General features: G+C 48.3%; 1 protein-coding gene across 1 annotated transcript; it reads left to right on the forward strand.

Annotated features, from left to right (window-relative positions):
- Nucleotides 1–1713: 1713 nt before the first annotated feature.
- LOC120540175 (protein mono-ADP-ribosyltransferase PARP3-like) lies at nt 1714–19636 on the forward strand (the record flags this gene model as incomplete). Its single annotated transcript, XM_039770723.1, has 10 exons — nt 1714–1824; nt 3071–3196; nt 4138–4326; nt 5479–5605; nt 6898–7121; nt 8150–8293; nt 10880–10960; nt 16455–16632; nt 18520–18666; nt 18922–19636. Coding segments are annotated over 10 exons (1497 nt in total), but the record flags the coding sequence as incomplete, so codon positions are not given.
- Nucleotides 19637–19912: the final 276 nt, after the last annotated feature.

Here is a 19912-nt window from a genome sequence, read left to right on the forward strand (position 1 = left end):
CGGCTGCGGCTCTTCGGTTCCCGATCAGCCCCGTCCCGCCCCTATCCCCTCCGTCCTCCTCCGAAGAGCGCGTTGGCATCCCGGTGAGTGACGCGGGGTCGGGGGAAGTGTGGCTGCCATTTCTTCGGAGGACATTCTGTCTTTTTTATTAGTTTGTTTCGCTTTTCCTCTGCCACTTTTCTTTTTCGCTCCTGCCTGGGCCCGAAATGCCTGACAAGTAACCCCGGCCTGTGCCCGAGTGAACTGTCCGCCCACCACTACCCCCTCAGGGTCTGACCGGACTGGACACCCTCGGCTGGCAGTGCCAACTCGGAGGCGGAAGTTAAAAAGTCAAGGCGAAGGGGGCTCAAACCTGTAGGGGGCACTTGTCACCTCGTCAGTTCCGGCTCTGTATCAAGACATCGCGTGCAGGTTTGTGTCGAGAGACCCCCGGGGCTTCCTCTGCGCGGCCGACACCTGTGACCGAATGACAAGGACATTTAATGTCCCCAGATACGACGATAATCAATCTAAAAGCCTATTCTCGAGCGGCCATTTCCCGTCGGTGTATTTTTGTGGGGTCCATAAGCGCCTCGGGGGTCCTTACACACAAGGATACTCATATAGCGCCTTAAAGGGTGGCAGGTGAAGTCAAACTACTGGCACAGAATCTTCGAATGTCCGTCCAACTGGCACTTTATCTTTTCCCATGCAGGAGCTTTGTGAGTTCAGGTGGCACAGAGGTTACCTCGGCTCAATTCCTGGTTTTCCATTCTCTCAAGTTGACATGGCGACTGTAAATCAGCCCAATGTGATTGTACCCTTGCATGGACTGGCACACCCCCTCTAGGGTGGGCCTGTGTTTGGACTGATGTATGCCAGTGCAGTAATGGATGGACAGCCATACTGACTGACCACTGAAATCCAAACCTACACACTACACTCTGCCTGCATCTGTGCCCGCTTTTGATGCCAGTCTCTGATGTCACAATGATTTAAAACACAGAACTTCCCACCTGGCACACTTTCACTTGCCATGTGCTTCCAGAATGCAGAGGACATCGGTACCTAGATGGTGTCATGTTTATCAGACACTGCCAGGGTATTATTAATCCAACAGTACCCACATGCCACACTACTCATGGGGCCCAACGATTAACTGACTACACATGCTTGGCCACTCACCGTGCCAACAGGGCAGAAGTATCTCATGACAGCCCCCACACTGCAGCACTGGTATTGTGGCAGTAATGACACTGCAATGTTCTCTCCATAGAATGACCACAGCACAGTAATTGGTACAGTTGTACATGGCACAGAGGGCACTTGAACAGACCCCCACATGATGACGGCTGTTTGTGAAAAGCCTGAATGTGCTTAAAGGGTTGCCCAGTCATTAACTCTCTGCCATGCCCATTATACCCCCAAATACCCACTTCTTTGGTGGGTAGGGAAAGCTTTGTTAGCATGTGCCAGCCTGTGGCCAGTCTAAGACCCCCAAGGCTCTTGATGTTTAACAATACAAAGAAGCTTTTTTTTTGTTTCCTTTCTTCTTCTTCCTCGGATCTGTGTGCCACCCTAGTAAGTTGGTAAATTGCCAGGCCACAGTCAGCACTTGCCCCCTCAATGACTTGCTTCGTGTTTCCAAACTCTTTAGATACCGAAGTGTGCAGAATGGCACCTAAACGAAAAGCAGTAGCGGGCACCAAAGGTGCAAAGAAAGTGAAAACAGAGCCAGAGGATGCCTTCCGTTTGGCCAAGGAGGTCCTGCAGTCTGTGCCCAAAGGAGGGGGCACCAACAATGTGGACGCGGCCTGTTACCTCAGCAGAAAGCGTAATGCCAAGGTAAGTGTCTGCCTAGCCAGCCCAAGGGGCACTCGCTTGCTGATCAAAGTCTATTCCTCTGTGTGCCAGCCAGGCTATTAATGTTTGCCCTTAAGTCACCATTTTGAAGATGACAGACACTTGTGTCTGGCCTCAGCTTTATGGGTTTGCCATGTATGTTGTGACTTTGAACTGAGTGAGTGTGCCCCTTAATAGACTGGTGCCCTCTCCAGACAAAGTTCTTGCTTTGGACACCAGTAATACTAGGATAGGCTCCAGGTCTCTGCCACCCTGCACCCTCTGAAAGACGCTGGTAGGTCACTGTAATGGTCATCATCAATGCCAAGGTACGCAACTGAGACTGTGGCTGGCAGCCTGCGCAGGAGATGCTGAGAGAGCTGCTAAGCAGAAGAAAGCCATCTGTAAGGGGCTATGCCTGGCACTATCTGAGACAGAATTCCTGGCACTTTGTAACCCCCAGCATTGCGAGTCCTTGTCTGATCTGTGCCATCTGAGTGTGGCATCATTTTGAGCGATTCCTTGCTAGTGACAGAGACCTATGCTCTTGGCTGGAGCTCACAAGCCACTGCAAGTGACATTCTTGATGTCATCTCATCACTTCAGGGCCCACAGCCAAGTGAGGGTGGTTTAGTGACAGAAACATGGAGGTGGCACCGTGCCACTCTGCCTGGTCAATTGCCAGTCTCTGTTACTTGATGTTTGTACCCCTTGCCCACTATCTGAATTTCTGTTTTCCAAGCAGTGACTTGTACCCTTGGGTGTCATTGTCACCTTACTCTCTTGGATGCCTGAGGTGCCCTAAACAGCTGTTTAAAAAATGTAAATATAACAATGGCACACATCACTCATCCACTCATTTAAGATGGTGCACTTAAGGCCCCACTGCAGGCAAGGAGGTGTGGGCATGAGTGTGGGTTCTCAGCAGGCCACTGCTGCCCCTTTGGTGTGCCATTTTGGGGCATCAAACAAGAAAGGACAAGGCAGAGAGGACATCCACACTGGGACTGAGTTACCCAGGTGCCAATTCTTTACATGTGTCTGAATTTCTATTTTTTATTTGCACTCTCCGATATTCATGTTTTCCCAAGCTGTGTTTTGGCTTCTGTGCCAAGATGACTTCTGCTTTTTGTAATCTCCTGTTTACTGAGTTAGCACCCATCTCACCGGCTGTAGTGGGCTGGCTGGTCCTTCAGTATGGTGGGCCGATTGAGAAGCCATGTGTCTTCTTGTGTTCCCTTCCTCCCAGATTTATGCCAACTATGCCTGCATACTGAATCAGACCAACACTGGCAGCAACAAGAACAAGTTCTACATCATTCAAGTCATCAAGGTGGGCACCTTGTTCTACTGCTGGAACCGCTGGGGCAATGTGGTAAGTCCTGAGTGGCATTAAAGAATAGTCACTAATTGCTAGTGGTGCCCACTTCACTTGTCTTTTACAGATCAAAGAGGTGAGCAGGTGCACAAGGGTGGCGTGACCAGGTAGATGGGCACCGTATTTGGAATTTGTTCTCCTTACTTGTGAGATTCTTCACTTTTGAGGCCTCACAATTTAAACAGCTGCCAGTCAGAGGTGCCCCTTGTTGGCAGCACTCGGCCTTCATGAGTTTGCCCTTTTTCCCCGTGTGTAGGTATCTTTCAGGGTTCACATACTGGTATGTAAGTCTGCCACTCAAAAGGTCCCAAACCCCCTGGATTTGGGGGGCACTCAGAAAATGGCCATTTCAAGCCTGAATAGCCTGTCCTAATCCAAGTCCGGCCCACCCAAAGTGCACCTGCTGGGGGTCTCCAGAGCAACTCCTAACCATGAATGATGGTCCTCAGAAAAATCAGAGCCTAATAACTGAGGTGAATGTTTGGGGGGAGTTGGGGGGTGTTTAGGGTGGGATAAAATGGAAAGAAAAGACACAAAGGCACCCACTGCACCCCTCTGCTCAGTCCTTCTGAGTCCTCGTCTGTTTTACTCAGGGGGCTCAGGGATTGGAGGTCCCTTTGAAGAGTGACCCTGGGCCACTGGCCGTCCAGCCAGGAAGTACTTCCGAGTTGTCAAAAAGGCCTCATGTGGCCTGGAACTGACTACTCAAAGGTGGGCATTACTCACTTAGCCAGCGTTGTTGCTCTGACCAAGTCCCATGCCGATGTTGGCTTGGATGACCTTCATGTGGCACACTGGCAGAGCCCCTTGACCGATTGACAGTCACCAAGGATCTGACTCGTCATGTTACCCAAATCTGTGAATTTGCTGACACGTGGGCAGCACCATTTTGTGTCGTCTTTTTCCTGATGCCAGGTTGTTCTTTATCTGCTCTCCAGGGTCAGGTGGGCCACTCCAAACTGTCGTCACCCTACAGGAAGCTGGTCACCGCCAAAGCAGACTTTTTGAAGAAGTTTAAGGACAAAACCAAGAATGACTGGAAGAACAAGGACAACTTCAAAGCGCACCCCGGGAAGTACACGCTGAACCAAATGAAGGGCAAGGTGGGGCGAGTGAGCAGCATCAAGGTGAGCACATCGCCGCTCAGGCCTCTTGGGGACCGAGTTCTGCTCTTAATAGTAACTGGCATCTTAGCTTTGGACCTGTCCCACACCCTCTTGATCACACAGGGTCCTCTTGTCATGTTGCCATGTCCACCAGCTAGAGGTGGTAAATTGGCATACTGTAAAGTGAAAAAGGTACAAAGAAGGTTTATAGACCTTTGTTTGGATGCCAAACAGGTCACCTCAATCAGCTGGGCTTAATACAAATGAATGAATAAATGAAATGGGCCTTCATGTTCAATGTGGGGAGCAGTGGCTGACCAACCTGAAAAGCCGGACAGTCACAACAGTCAAATGGGCCTGATGGGTGTTGTTGACTGAATGAGGAACTGAACTTTTGTTGGTCCTGCAAACTCAAAAACTGCCCTGAGAATAAAAGGAACATCTGGAATGTCCAAGTGTCCAGAGGGTGGGCTTTAGCGACTTCTCTTTAGGGAATGGCATGAAACCACAAAGGGCTTGCCGGAAAGAAGATTCAGAATGTGACGTTCAGTCCACAAGTCGGCATGAATGTCCATCATTGTCTCACCTACAAGCGCAGAACGTTTTCATGTCACTCTCTAAAGGCTGACGTTCCCAAAACACCCACCTGACAGTTGACTGTGGCGTCAGAGAGCCAAGTGAGTGAGATGACGGGAGGCGGGTGGGCGGCCAGCCGGGCCTTCAAACCCACCGCTTCATACCTCAGGTCTGCTCCTGCTTTGTGTGCCGAGAGGAGACTGGAGGTGGTGACACCAGCTAGAGGACCCTTTGCCATTCCCATCATGGCTGCATGTCCAGGACACTGTTGCTTGATGTGACCTGAACTTAACAGAAGGGCAGTCTCAAGGACGTGACCAATCTATGCATATTTCTGGGCAAACACAAATGTCCATGAGGAGTGGGGGCAGCCCAGCCTCTGATCCTAAACCATGGTGGTTTGGCATCACTTGTGGTGTGACACTCAATGGCCTAAAGCCAACCATGTCCACAGTATGTGACAGTTTCTCACAGTCTTTGTTTTTGAAGGTTTCTGTTAGCCCGAGTTGTGTCCAGAAGTGACGAGACATTGCAGGTTTACCTGCTGGGTGTCGTAGCGGACATTCAAGGCCACTGACAAGCTCTCTCTACTTGCAGAGGGACACCGTGGATGGAAGAGTCAAGAGGGTTCTGCCGTGCACATTGGACAAGCCAACCCAGGAGCTCATCCACCTCATCGTTAGCAAAGACATGTTCAACATCACCAAGAAGACGATGAACCTCGGTAAGAACCTCCAGTCTGCTTACTGACAGTGGGACGGGACCCATCCTGCTGAGGTCTACCATTTCAATCACATGGTGGAGTGAAGCGTTTGGGTCCTCCATACCAGTTTAAGGAGATTAGAGCCCAAATGGAAGAGGCAGAGCAGACTGGGACCCTCATGTCAGCACAGTATTTCAACAAGTTACGGGTGCTGATGGACTGGCGTGCCACGTGAATGTCGTGAACAGGCTGTACCAGGTAGGTGCTATTTCAGCTTTTCCCTCAAGTGCCTTGAACAGTCTTGAGAATCATATGACCCATCAATTGTCCATGCGTTCATCCTGTGGTCAGTAAGCGGCACTCCTGAGCTGGCCTTTGAACCCGGAAGGATCACCAAAGAAAGAACCTAATGGCAGGGGGAGATAAAGAAACAAAGCAAACCCCTGAGTGGCACACGGAGCTCAGTTAATCAGGAGTTGCACCATGGTCTACCAGGTGAGGTGGCACATGCAAATGCCAGTGAACACTACCCAATCATATGTTGCACACATTTTCCTCTCTTTGCTGGCCTGCTCAAGACTTCCAGGAGGAAGCCACTTGTAGGACAATCTGCTGATTGTCAGTATGGTCCAACAGGCTGCCATTTATGCAGGTGACAACATGCGAGACCATCTTGCTGCCAGCTGGTCCACTAGCTCAAGCCTCTCATCCCATTGCTTGTCACCTGTAGTATTGCCACACTACGCACTACTGCCCCCTTTTGGTGAGGACTTTTCTGCTTTGGCAGTAGTCAGTTGTGCTGCCTTAGACTGGCCAGTCCTGGTCCTACTCAGTTTTCTGTGCCATGCTGAGGTGTCCTGGGGTCAGTAAGTCTTCCTATATGGCGCCTTGCACAGCTGTCTCCTGTAAAAATCGAACTCGGCAGTTCCACAAAGGTTTGTGGTGTCAAACTGACAGTCTCTCTTACTCACAGTCATGTAGACATCGCCATGCCCGCTAGATTCATCCTCTCTCTCCAGGGCGTTCCAAGTGACATCGCTTTGCTGTTGGCTGGCTGGAGCGGAAGGGGAGGAGTCAGGGGTGTGGTTACTGCTCCTGTTCCTGGCACTCAAGTAACTTGCCACGTCACTCCGAAGTCCTTCCCTGGTGTACCCTTGAAAGTCTTCCCTGTAACAGCGAGTCAACTGTGGGACAACCACCAGGAGACTTTGGCATTTCAGTCATCTCTTCTCTTCAGTGAATGTTTGGAAGTGAAAGAGCCGACTTTAGATTAAAGCGCTAGTCCTAATGATGGCCATCTTTTTCCAATGCAGACTTTCGGAAGTTGGCCCTGTGCAGACTGAATAAGACAAAACTTGTGAAAGGGCTCGAGGCCCTCGAGGAGCTGGAGAAGGCACATAAGAAGAAATCTTCCAAGGCAAAGCTCAGGACGCTGTCCTTCCACTTCTACACCATCATCTCACGCAAAATTGGGTATAAGCGGCTGTCTGTCATCAGCCCCAGAGATATCATACAAGTCAAGAAGAAAATACTGATGGTAAGTGAGGATCGTGGGGGTTTGGCGGCATCTACCTCTCGGCCTTTATTGATCCCAACCTGACCTCCTGGGTACTCTTCTCTGTTGGACACCCCAATTTCTGCCCTCCTCCTACTTGTCTCAGTCCCATGAGCTTTGGCTTCAGGTAGTCACCACAAAGACGTCATCTTGGACTGACGTGCCCCTTCCCTGGTGGCCACGTCTGAGAACGTTCTGGTGTAGTGTCCGTCTCTCCATGTATCAGCCGGCTTCAAATCTTTCACCCATTTGGTTTCTGGCTGTGGTTTTACACCTTCTCCCCAAGTCTCTGTGGGGTTTCTTCAGGTCCTCTGGCAATTCTAAATTAGTCAAGTGCGAGAGTGCCCTGTCTGGGGCTGTGACCATAATGTTACTTTGTGAATGAATGCCAACAGTGACTAGCACCCCCTTGAGGCCTGGCACAGGTTTTCCAATGAAAGCCTGGAGCCATTAAAGCCCACCCCAGGACCAGGACTGGATGCCCCTGCTGTTCAGAAAGCCAGTGTGTCCACTCAGGGTTATCTGAGCTTTAAGTACAAACATCATCCCATAGACTGTGCAGGACAAATGACCACCAGCCTTTTGTAAATCCATTAGGTTCTCCCACCAATCTGCCCATTGTCTGATGCCCCTTACTCAGCCTGAGGGTCATGGCAGTTGCATGACATCAAATGGAGCGTTGAAGTCATTCCTGAACCGAGTGCCAGTCCATTGCAGACATGATTGGGCCAACACTGGCACGTCTATAGTCAGTGGGATAAAACCAGAGAGAACACGATGAGTGTCCAGGCCAGGACTTGAGCTCACTGTGCCATCCTCTTGTGGTCAGAATATAAGTAAATGGGAGATCTCGCAAAGGAGAGACAGTGGGGCATCAATAAAGTGAAATTCCAACACAAGGCATAAAGGCCTGGGCCGAGGGGGGGTCTGCCCATCCCACAGTCGACTCTACACTCCGTTGACGAGTCTGCCTACTGATGTTTGGATCATTTTTCTCAAATCATTTCCAGGTTCTTGCTGATATTCAACAGGCTGAGAATATCCAGGCAGAGGCGGAGTTGGAAGTGGAGGAGATTCCTCACCCGATTGACCAGGACTACAAGCTACTCAAGTGTAGCCTTAAGAGACTAGATGAAAAGTCAGAAAACTACCAGGTGGGTGCGAGTCGTATGGAGCGGTGCATGTGACTTAAAACAATGGTGAAGAATCTTAGTTGTGACTGTTGAGGTGAGTAAAGTGGTTGCTGCAGGGTAGGATCACTTGGGAGGCATTGGAGAAATGCTGACGGAGAGTCCTCAGATTGCCTCCAGTTGTACGGATCGCCACACTGAGACATTAAAACAGCTGAATGGCGTCCATGTCATTGTCACTTTTCTTGCATCATTAAGGTTGAAGGAGGGAAACGAGCTCTCAGACTCTTCTGTGGCCCACACTGTCATCTTTCCCATTGATGTTACCAGTCAGTTCAAGAGCAATGAAGTGCTGCCACCTGCTTGAGTGGGTGATTCTGTGTGTTCTGTTCCCATGGTGCTCAGCATCATCCTTGAGATGGATGCCAAGGGTCCAGAAGTTATTCAGCTGTGATGAGAAACAGAGCACCATGATAACAGGCCAAACTCACCAGTCCTGTCCCCCAAATCTCCAAAATATCCTGCTGTTCACCACACTACTTGGTCACTTACTTCATGTCTCTGTGAAGATACACCTTGACAATATTTGTGCCCTTGTGTCCTCATGTCTCCTCGATGAAGAGACTTGTAGTGCACACACAGGGGACACTAAATAACCTACTAGTCTTCCTAATCCCTTCTGTGCTCTGTCTGCATGTAGATGGCGACCAGACCACCCGGACGCCTTAGACCTCCTCATGAGGGTTATCTTTGAACTTACATTTATCTTTCCTCAGTGTCACCCTTTCTATCATCTGGAAATCTGCTCGCTGATCCTTTTGGTTTCTTCATTATCTGCCAGGCCGCCTATTGTGGTAGGAGCTTCTTCTTTCTAATCTTCTCCTGCCATTAACATGCATTATAAAGAGCAGCGGCTCTGCACTGACCCCTAATGGACATCACCTGTAACACCCAAGTGATTACCAAGGGAAGGGCCAAAAACAGAGAGGCACCTGGACTGAACAGCAGAGCTGGTTAACAAACTAAGTGCCCCTGGGCATCAGCACCCCTCATATGAAGAAAAATCAAACACAATACCCACTTTAAGAATCCAGAATTAAAGACAAACCGACGCCTGGGATGAGTCCAAATGAATTCCATACCAGTGAGCTTCTCAGTGGAGATAATAAGAAACATTGACGATTTATGTTTGGCTCTTCTGTCCAACATACACAAAGCTTAGAAAATGTCGAGACCACCGAGTACGTTTTCAAATTATTGTGTTTGGCTTTAAAAAAAAATGTCTGGAGTTGTTTTACTCAGAACTTTTTTTCCCCAAAAATTAAAATCCAAGGAAAATCAGGCCTGGCAACGTCCCTTACTTCTACCAGGACCTCTTTATGCAGGGTCTATAGAATATTGCTGGGTTCCATCATCATCATCACCACATGTAATTGTGTCTCCACTCGCCAAAGGCTTCATGTTAGCATCCCCAGGGATGGAGAACCAGTCCACAGACCCGCGGGCCTGACAAGACCCCTGCTGCCAGCACTATTTTCGATGTATTTATATATACAGATGTTCTCGTATCCATATTCTCTCCACCACCTCGAGGTCAGAGTGAAGAGATCAAAATGGAGCTCAGACTGTGGGCCATTTTCGTGACCAGGCCTGGCCCAGATCCACCAGCGCTCATAGGTTCAGGTTTGACCCTGTCTGAAGTTTGCGTGGTCTTCTGGTGCCCAGGGTTGGTGCCTACTGAGCTAAGCTCCCTGAATCTCCTAAGTGACCATACGAAGCTACTGGTCACAATGCCATGAAGTGCCAATAAGCACAATGAATGTAAAAGAGCAGATGAGGAGGACATCATCACAGGTCCTTGCACCCAAAAGCTTTAACTGAATTAAACTGAGGTAAAGAGTGTGTCGAGTGTAGGGGCCCAAACTTGACACACAGAGTCTCAGACACCAGTATAAAACGAATAAAGAGTTTTTATTGTGGGAAGCTCTTCCCCTCTAAGTGTTTGCCACCACAGCACAAGTACAAACTCTGTAGGACAAGCACAATACTTACTGCCAGCACACAGCAACTCTTCTTCTCCCTGCCTTCAACACCCCTTTGCTTCCTCTGCTCCTCCTGGAAAGCTTTGTCCTCCTTTCTCCAAGCTCTGGCTCCTGGAATGAAGGCAGTCAGCTTCTTTTATGCTGCACCCAGGAGTACTTCTGTTGGCCCATTAGCACGGTCTGGAAACACTTCTGGGTGGGGCGGAAAACCAACGAAGGAGGGCTCCGCAGTCCCTGCAGCACCACCTGGCAGCACCCATCTAACCCAACAGAGCTCAGATCGGCAAACTCCAAGTCCTATGATTCCCTGTGGGAATCCGAGGCACCATTGCAACCCAGGGGGCTGCCATCTGGTGGTCAGGGGAGATAATGTCCTGCCATCTTCCTTGGTTCTTTCCAGCTGAGGGCATCCCAGTAGGGCAATGATGCCAGCTGTCACTCACAAGTGGCCGGCTTGACCCCCTGGGATTGTGCAGACCCTGATGTACTTGAGGGTTATGTTGTTGTTGTCTGAAAGGTCACAGGGGGCCTCCATTGTAATTCCTCTTCTTTTTTTACCTCCCATTAGATAATCAAGACGTACCTCAGTGCCACCGGATCGCCGTCACTGGAGCTTCTCAGTGTGTGGGAGGTGGACCGGCACAAAGAGGTGAGCAGCAGTGACCTAGGCCACCCATGGCCCTTCTGTTAGCTTCCATCACTGAACACATTCAATGGCCACACACAGTCAGGTCAGTTTAGATGGCCAAGCACAACAGTGACCAAGGAGTCTGCACTTTACTTCAAAATCCTCATTTTGATATCTGTGGTGGTAGAAAGGAAGTGGCAAACTGAAAATGACTGGCTTAATGTGCCCAGCTGTGCACACGTCTAGACAACCAAGAAATGACCGGGCAGCCCTCCGACAATGGCATGGGAGCAGGGAAAGCCTGAGAGAGCAAAGGAGGAGCTGCAGCAGGAAATCAGGAACTCGGAGCTCTTCACAAATCCAAGCACAAAAGCAGAACTCACCTCCTCACACTGGGATCTTCTTTACTTGAATAAAGAGAAACACCTGCAAGAAATCCCCTTTTATTAGCCGACGAGAACTGCACTTGAAATTACATCGAAGCAAATTGATTTTTTTAGAGACAAATACATCCTTGGAGGTCTCTGCAGGAATACTCTGAAGCCATTTTTAAGAGGGCTAGTTATTTCATATCTCTCCCAGAAAAGAACTCTGAAGCCTTCTTGGTTTCCAATTTAATCAGAACATGGCAGGTGTCCTAATGAGGCACTTTACAGGAAAAGACCGGCTTTACAATCAGAACTCAGCCTCTTGAACAACAACATCATCCTTACTATGAACAAGATCTCAGCTCAACAAATCCACAAGCAGGAAGTTTGCAATGCAATCCCAGTAATTACCAACACAGATGGAGACAAAAAAAATACACCATAGAAATATCAGGCACACATTTAGAGCCTACTACAAGTCCTTCTGTTCTGTTTTCAAAGCATTACGGATACCACAGCGGGATAATCTCAGTGCAGAGGAATTGGATAAACCCCTGACACTCTCCGAATTACTAGACGCTATAAACTCACTTCAGAGGGCGAGAGCTGCAGAGCATGATGGCTACCCTGCTGAATTTTAGAAAAACTTCAGTTCACTTAGCTCCCCTTTTATTAGCAACATTTATAGGAGGCAGAGACAATACAATTCTACCTCAAAACTTTTCGCTAAGCGTCAATTACTGTCTTTTCTAAAAATAAAAAAAAAGACTTCTTACAATGGGCATCATACAGACCAATCTCACTTCTGAACAATGATGTTAAGATACTCTCCAAAGTCCTAGCTAGAAGGACTGAGAAAGTGCTGCCTTCAGTAACAGCACAAGACCAAACTGGATTTATTAAAGGCAGACACTTCACTTCCAGTCTTGGATGCCTGTTTAATGTAATATGTTTACCCATAAAGTCTAAAACCCCGGAGATTTTATTATCTCTGGATGCAGAAAAAGCATTTGATATGGTTGAATGGGACCACCTATTCACTACATTTCACAAATTTGGATTTGGCCTGAACATCTGTGCATGGATCAAACTACTGTTTACCAGTCCGGAAGCTTCAGCTTGTATTAACGACGTTACTTCAGACTCCTTCGAACTAGGATGGCCCCTGTCGCCACTGCTATCTGCAATCTCCATTGAGCCACTGGCTGTTCACTTTCAAAATGTTTCTGAGATAAAGTGGAGTTTCAGAGAAGGACTTGAACAGAAAACACCACTCAATGCAGTTGATATGGTTCTGTGTATCAAAATACTGTGCCTGCAGACCTAAATGTGCTAGCAGAACTTCAAAAGATATCTGGACTTATAGTTAATTTCCAATGATTGGATATAAAATACACTGCAGCCTCCTCTCAGGAAGCGCTGCAGGGTGACATGTCATGACACCGCCTGACCATGTGACCTTGGGATGTAGCATGCCATGGGCACACCTTTATTAATAAGTTGTTTGGTGAAAAACATTGGTGAATTTAAAAATAAGTTTTGCTTACCTTGTTCGCCAGTCAGTGGAAATAGTCAGGTTTTCCATGTCTGAGAGCATGAAGCGGCTGATCTGCTTGGCACTGTTTTGGGAGCGGGCATCTTGAGCTTTAGGATCTCCTTGATGACATGAGCAACATCTTGGAGGGTGTTTCATTTTTACCTCATGGTGGTGCAGTGGCATTGTGTGGACCAAACTGTAGCTAGCACGCAGAAACTGATATATTGGCATGGGCACTCTTGCCAATGTAAAGTCATAGAGGGGTACAGCCATGGCAGTGTCCCGGGTGAAGAATAGACAAGTTGGGTTCACAGACATCAGACACAGAGAGCAGAGAAGATGTAGGAGTGCCTAGAGACACAGGTGGTGTGTTGACTGTCCATATTTAACAGTGACAATGTCTGTGACAGTGGTGGGGGGGGCTATCTGGTGTTTAAAGTGGTAGTAAAAGGCAACGCGGGCTACAAAGGACAGGAAGAGTCTGTAGGGAACCTTGTCTTTTATTTTACCTGGGCAATCATGCCATAGGAAAGCAGGGCAGTGGTAACTTTTGGGCTCTCTGTAATTCCCGTTTTTAAACCATGCATCACCTGGTGTACAATCCAAACACATTCAGTGCCAGGGAACGACTTAATAGAATACCGAGTGGCCCAATAGAGACCACAAGGTCACGGCTTCAAATCTCACCACCTGCCCACAGTGGCTCTGGTGCTCAGGTACGGTAGGCAACACAACTGTGTGTGTGCGTAGATGTGATTGTCTGATTTATGTCACAAGAGTGAAAACTCAAATGACCAAGTCATGACTGTCACGTGTCCAGCGAAATGTGTCCTTACCGGTAGGCCACGCATTTGTCTGGAGAGAAGCAGGATGAATCAAACTGGCCTTAGCAGCCAAGAAAAGCACTTTGGGGTGGACATGATATAGAAAGTGTGGCGCCCTGTAAGAGCCACAGCACTCACTGATCTACACCGTGTCACACGCTAGGCCAGGTTGTGCTGCTGGTGGGAGTGACACCCTGCACTGTCTGATTGTTTTACATTTTAAAATCCTGAAGATCCAAATAAGAAAATGAACCCCAAGATGAGGATTACCACCATAGTGACAGCAGAGCCATAATCAGAAAAACAACAACGGCCATACATTTTTGTTTCTGCTCAAGCATATCCCACATGAATATTACCAAGCAAACGTCTTGTTAATGAAACAATTGTCATTTCAAAGGGGCCCCAAATTCCAGAGGTCTGTCACTGCCAGTGTAAAGCAGAGAGACATGCAAGTCACTTTGTAACGGGTGTGCGTGGGCACTTAGCACAAGTCCCCTGATAGAACAAATCAATGAACCAGTGAAGCTCGTGTCCCTGGCCTTGCGTACGTCTTTTTAAATAGCGATGACATCCTCCATTAACTGTGCATTCAGTATTTCGAAAGCATTTTGCAAAAAAAAAAAAAAAAGAACCTGTTGATGTTTTTAATCATGTCATGAAATTAACTGGTCCTAATTTAAAACACATTTCTAGATCTCCTGTATTACGTTCTCATTATCACAACTCAAAAATAAATCTTTGGATTTAATTTATTTCTTTGTGTCAAATTTTCCCAGTTAAATGGATGAAATCCTACTTAGGTGTCATAATATGTTCCCATTGCGTTTACTTTACTACAATGTAATGAAATTCAAGCTGGCTACGTATACTCGTACTAATTCAGTCTGTGGTGGGCACTTCTTGTGTAGTCAACACAAATTACAGTTTTGGACTGGAAACAAAGAACAAGATGCCTTTCTAATGTATGGTGCTGGAAGGGTGGCATAAAAATATCACAAATCGTCTTCCACAGCCACACAAAACCTACAGCATTGGGGAGAAAATTCATCTACTCAAAGACTTTGTCTTTCTTCCTGGTGCTACAAAGTTGTGTGGGTCCCACTTGGTCAACAAAAGGGGCAGAACTTTATACAGGACATTACCTCCTGTCATTCAACAGCATACAGGGAAAGTAAAACTACAGCGTCTTCAGGATTAAAAGGATTTGGGGAGATGAGCAAGTCATGGCAACCGCCCCAAGACGGGTAGAAAACACTCTGACTGCGGTGTGACATCCTAACACATGTAGTCAATGGGAACGAGAAAGTCATTATCTGAAGTAACTTCAATGAATTACATACAGCGGACAGCCCTGTGCCGTCATTTAACAATTCAATAAACTTAGTAAAGAAAGTCTGAATGAACCCTGAGGAATAATTTGGTGAATGGGTCCCGTGTTCAATGTTCCCAAGTCGCCTTGTCATAGTTTGGGGGTCCTTAAGGTTTTCGGTGGAATAATAAACACATCCCTCAGACTCTGCAACGGTCTGCAATTCAACGTATGCTAGAACGGCAAACTGACAGTGAAGCATTGACCACAGGAAACAGGGATTGGTATCGACATAAATAACCAGTTGTACTCACTCGCACTTCGTGACACTCCAAAAATGTTCACCTTGTTGTGCCACATCACTAATGTCATTTCAACATTTCAATCTACCTCACAACCACATTATGTCTCTCCCTCCTCTCACCCCTCACTTATTTGTGTCGTCTCACTGGTAGTAAGAGGGTACCTGATGTCCTGGTATGCATTTTTTATTTGTGCCAGAGAAACAAACCTCTGTGATGTGTTAACGCCATTGATTTGCACACTAAACAGAGGGAGGTATTTCACTTGGCACAGAATTGGCTCTTGGTGTTGACCCGTCACAAACATGCCCTTTACCTAAAGTTTAAGACGACCAGTGGGCCACAAGTTAGTTTTTTTGCTCATAATGGCAGTGGGTTCCAGTGAGTTGCAGATCCAATATTTGTGCTCGAAGCAGCAAGAAGGGCCTCCTCCTCCTCCTCCATCTGACAATCACACTTGAATAACCAAGGGATACCCAAGTGGGTCACAAAAAAAAAAAAACACAACATAGGAAAAAGTGTGTTGTGACACCTAGAAGGTTGAGGAACACGGCTTCACAGTTCTGAGGCAGGCACAGAAGGAATTTCATCAGGGTGGGTCACTCAGACGTGTCCCCCCCGCCTGTGTCAGCCCATTCTGTTAAGACCCCCCTGCTGTTTTAGATCTTCTGTATGTTCCAGGTTGTCGTGTACCCTACATGAGCTTCCTGTTAAACAAGTCCTACAAGGCCTGATTAAACTACTTTCCCTAAAAGCCTGCAAAAAACGTCATTCTCTGTGAACAGCCTGGTTTTCCTGATATACGTACATGAGGAAATTGGTATGCCCTTGCCACCTCACCTATTCCCCGCCGATCAGTGCTTTTGTTTTGTAAATGTGTCGATTCTCAGCACCCACCCTGCACACGTCCCCCCACATTCAGCACAGTGATGAGGATCTACGAGTTGCCTTGCATGTTAGGATGTTCAGGGACAGCAACATTTTGGCAGGGATTGTCAGACATTACAGCAGCTTCTTCACTACTGCAGTGTGGCTGTGCCAACCGAGTGCCTTTCTGTTGTATTTCTTTGCACGTCTCCTTCTACTGGGTGATGAGTCTCAGGCTTCCCAATGCAGCCCACCCGGTGTGCCTGCTGCCTCTCATTTTGTGACTCCTTTTCTCTCTTCCACAGGACGAGCGCTTTAAAACCCACGATGGCATAGAAAACCGGCGCTTACTGTGGCACGGCACCAAAATGGCCTCCATTGCAGCAATCCTGAAAAGTGGCCTAAGAATCATGCCTCATTCTGGAGGACGAGTCGGGAAGGGCATCTACTTTGCGTCAGAGTACTCTAAGTCGGAAAGCTTTGGTAAGCTGAATGGGCCCTCAGAGCTCTGTGGGTGGGCACAGCAAAGGGGTTGGGGGGCAAGCTGCCCATTGCTGTGCCAATCGAATTGTGAAACTCCATTGTCTTTTGAAAACACAGGCGAGACATGTCAGTTTGTGTTAAGATGACGTCACCGAAAAGAAGTTTACAGAGTCAAGTGACTTTGAGACAAAATGGGGAGGCAGAAAGGTGGGCCTGCCAACTTCTCCTCAGTTTACTGGCACCATATGGAAGCGTCTCCCCCTCGTTTCCTCTCCCACTCTGATTGGCTACTTGCCGATGCCACGCCAGGTCACAGGTCTGCCCACACTACTCAAATACGCTTGATGAAGTGGTCTGTCTGTGACATCACAAAGACTCCTCTGGCCTGTCGTACTCAACCACAGTTGTGCAGCAATCTGGCGACTTGTGTCACTCAAACAGGACGCGACAGAAGCAGCCCACCACCATCATACAGATGTCCACAGGCCCCCTTTGATGGATTCCCTTCAGCAAAGTCACACAGTGCTGGCTTCTGACCCCGTGTTCACAGCCAGCCTCTCCATGTCAGGGGGATTTGAAAAGGGGAGGCCCAAACCCGACTGTCACGGCTTTCAAACATTAGGGCCCTTTTCAGGGTACTCTGGTGGAGGAGGACCACTTAAATAGAATGTGACATTACAGGCAGCCATCTGCTACTGCCCGACGTCAATGCCAAGCAGACCACCCGTCTTGCCAAGCCGGTCTCCGTACCAGTGGTCCAGGCCCCTTAGCCTCACCTTCTTCTGTGGGTCCTCATTCACGTGCTTCAGATTCTTCTGAATGGAGCCCCCCATTGACATTTCATGTACTCCTGAGCCCCCGAATGAGGCTGTTTGACACACCTGTCAGCAGACCTTTGCCAGCTCTCTCACACATCCATCCATACATCCATAGCCCTGGATTGCCCACCCTTGTGGTAAGGCCTCACAGATTTGCCAGCTAAGCAAATGTCCATCCCACAGCAAGGCAGGAAAAGACCGTCCAGCATGCATCCAGTGCCCAGCCCTCAACAGGCATCACCAACTTCTCAGTTAACGGTGCCATCGACTTTACTGATTTGGCACCTCCATCTCCACGTGGCACCACCACCACATGACCCTTCCTTAGTCTTCACACATCCACCTAACATCTCCGGCCTCCTTCGGTTGCATCCCCTCAAGTAGCCCCCACACATTTCTTGACCAGCATGTGTGAATGTTTCTGTTTTGGTCCAGTTCTGACTGGCAACCCACCCCCAGTACACGTTCAGTTGTGTGATCACGGAACTCGTCTCCTGTTGATGTCCAGGTTTGTGACCAATTTCACATGTGACCTTTGGTGTCCTGAAGATGGTCCTTCACGCCAGCACACACACGCACACACACACACACAGCCACCTCTGGTGTCCGTTCCATTTTGCTTTATGCTCTTGGATGCTAAACAAAGCAGATGATGGTAGCGGACCTCTGTGGTCAGCGCCTCCATCATGGCACAGGCCCACATATCCATATTGTTTTTAATATACATTTTAATAAACCGAAGACTGGTGATAGTGAGAGAACATGAGACTGTCTGGTGGTGGCAGTGCCCGCTTTACTTCTTGATGATCTTTTTAGGCTCTGCTCTTTCAGAGGGTTTCTTTTCTCAGGTTGCTCCTTCTATTCAGGGTTAAGTAATGTCAAAGAAAAGCCCAAGAGCCGTGGGCAAATACAGGAATGTTGATCACTTCTGTGGGACCCGAGACTCCTCTGGAACACCATGGCATGTAGGCTACAGGCAGACCTGGTGACACGGCATGGACTTTTGGTCCACCTTCCACCCTGAGGCCTCAGCAAGTTCAATCTGACGTTTTTGTTTTTGTTCCCTCAGTGTGGCGCACCTCCAACAGAATTGGCATCATGTTTCTTAATGAAGTAGCTCTGGGTAAGGAGTACACCATCACCACTGATGACAGCACCTTAGTACGGGCACCAAATGGCTATGACTGCGTTGTGGCACGAGGTCGAACAGAACCAAGTAAGCAGTCTGCCTGGGTTTACAGCAAGTGCTTTGGTGGGAATTCAGGTGGCCAGCACATGGCAATGCCAGGGAGATGGAGACAGTAGCCCTGGAAGTCACTGGTGGGTTCCTGCAGACCGTCTGGTGGTGACCGTCTGGTGGTGACCCTTAGTTTTGTGCAAGTGGGCCTTGGTCTCATTAAATAGTCCCTCCATTAGTTGCCCGTGTTCACTGTGAGACTTTAATGTCACCGCTGTCTGCCCTTCTTTTCAGATGCCTCCAAGGACACGAGCATCATACTGGATGGCAAGAAGGTGATGGTTCCCCAGGGGAAGCCGCGGTCACAGAAAAAGTACAGCACCAGCTATTTCTCTCAGAGTGAGTACGTCATCTACAAGGAGAGCCAGTGCCGTATCCGCTACCTGCTGCAGCTAAAGTTCTAAGGACCACCAAACGCTTAGCATTAGGAATGTGGAAACGCTGCTGACCTTCTAGCTCTTCATAAATGAAGAAACGGCCTTCAGTCTCAGCTTGTGAGAAGTAAAGCAGACGCTGATCAAGTAAATCAAGAGCACAAATTCACATTGCCGTCCTGAACTCGGGTTTGACATTAAAACACATACTGGTAATGCACAATCAAGAGGGAAAGAAGAACGGCAAGCTGGCCATTAGATGAGCCTCAAAACTCGGAATACACGGGCGGCGGGCCGGCTGGCTATCCAATTCCCAAATGCCATACATCTGCACACGTCGGCCTCGTTTGGTTTACCGTTCATCCTCTTAGAGTCTTCGATGTCTTCGCGTTTGCTGTGACGCCTTGAGACGTGCAGACACTCGTGGATACTGTGGCTCTAAGCCCTAAACTGGCGGGGCTGAGGACCACCTGCTTGTTTAACATGTCATAATAAACAATGGGCTGGCTGGCTCACTCTGCTTCTGGCTTTCTGTCTCCTACTAAATTGAGCTTAATAAATAATACTGGAAGTCAGTCTGCTGCCTTTTGGTTTTTGGGTCAAGACTCATAAATTGTGGACTGTCAGGGGACAACAGGAGAAGCCTGGGGGCTTTGGATGGCACCACTAGGAAACAAACTGGGTGGCAGCACCCGACTGAGAAATGGAAAAAGTCAAAGGAGCTGTAAGGAAACATGGTGCCATCTCCTGGCCACAATATGAATGACATGTTAAATTTTAAACAAAAGTGGAGAGTGGCGGAGAAGAACATACAGGCTTGGGTGGGTTTGTGGCGATGACATTAAGGAAAT

The sequence above is a fragment of the Polypterus senegalus genome, chromosome 12 (assembly GCF_016835505.1).
Source record: "Polypterus senegalus isolate Bchr_013 chromosome 12, ASM1683550v1, whole genome shotgun sequence".
Taxonomy (NCBI): Eukaryota; Metazoa; Chordata; class Cladistia; order Polypteriformes; family Polypteridae; genus Polypterus; species Polypterus senegalus.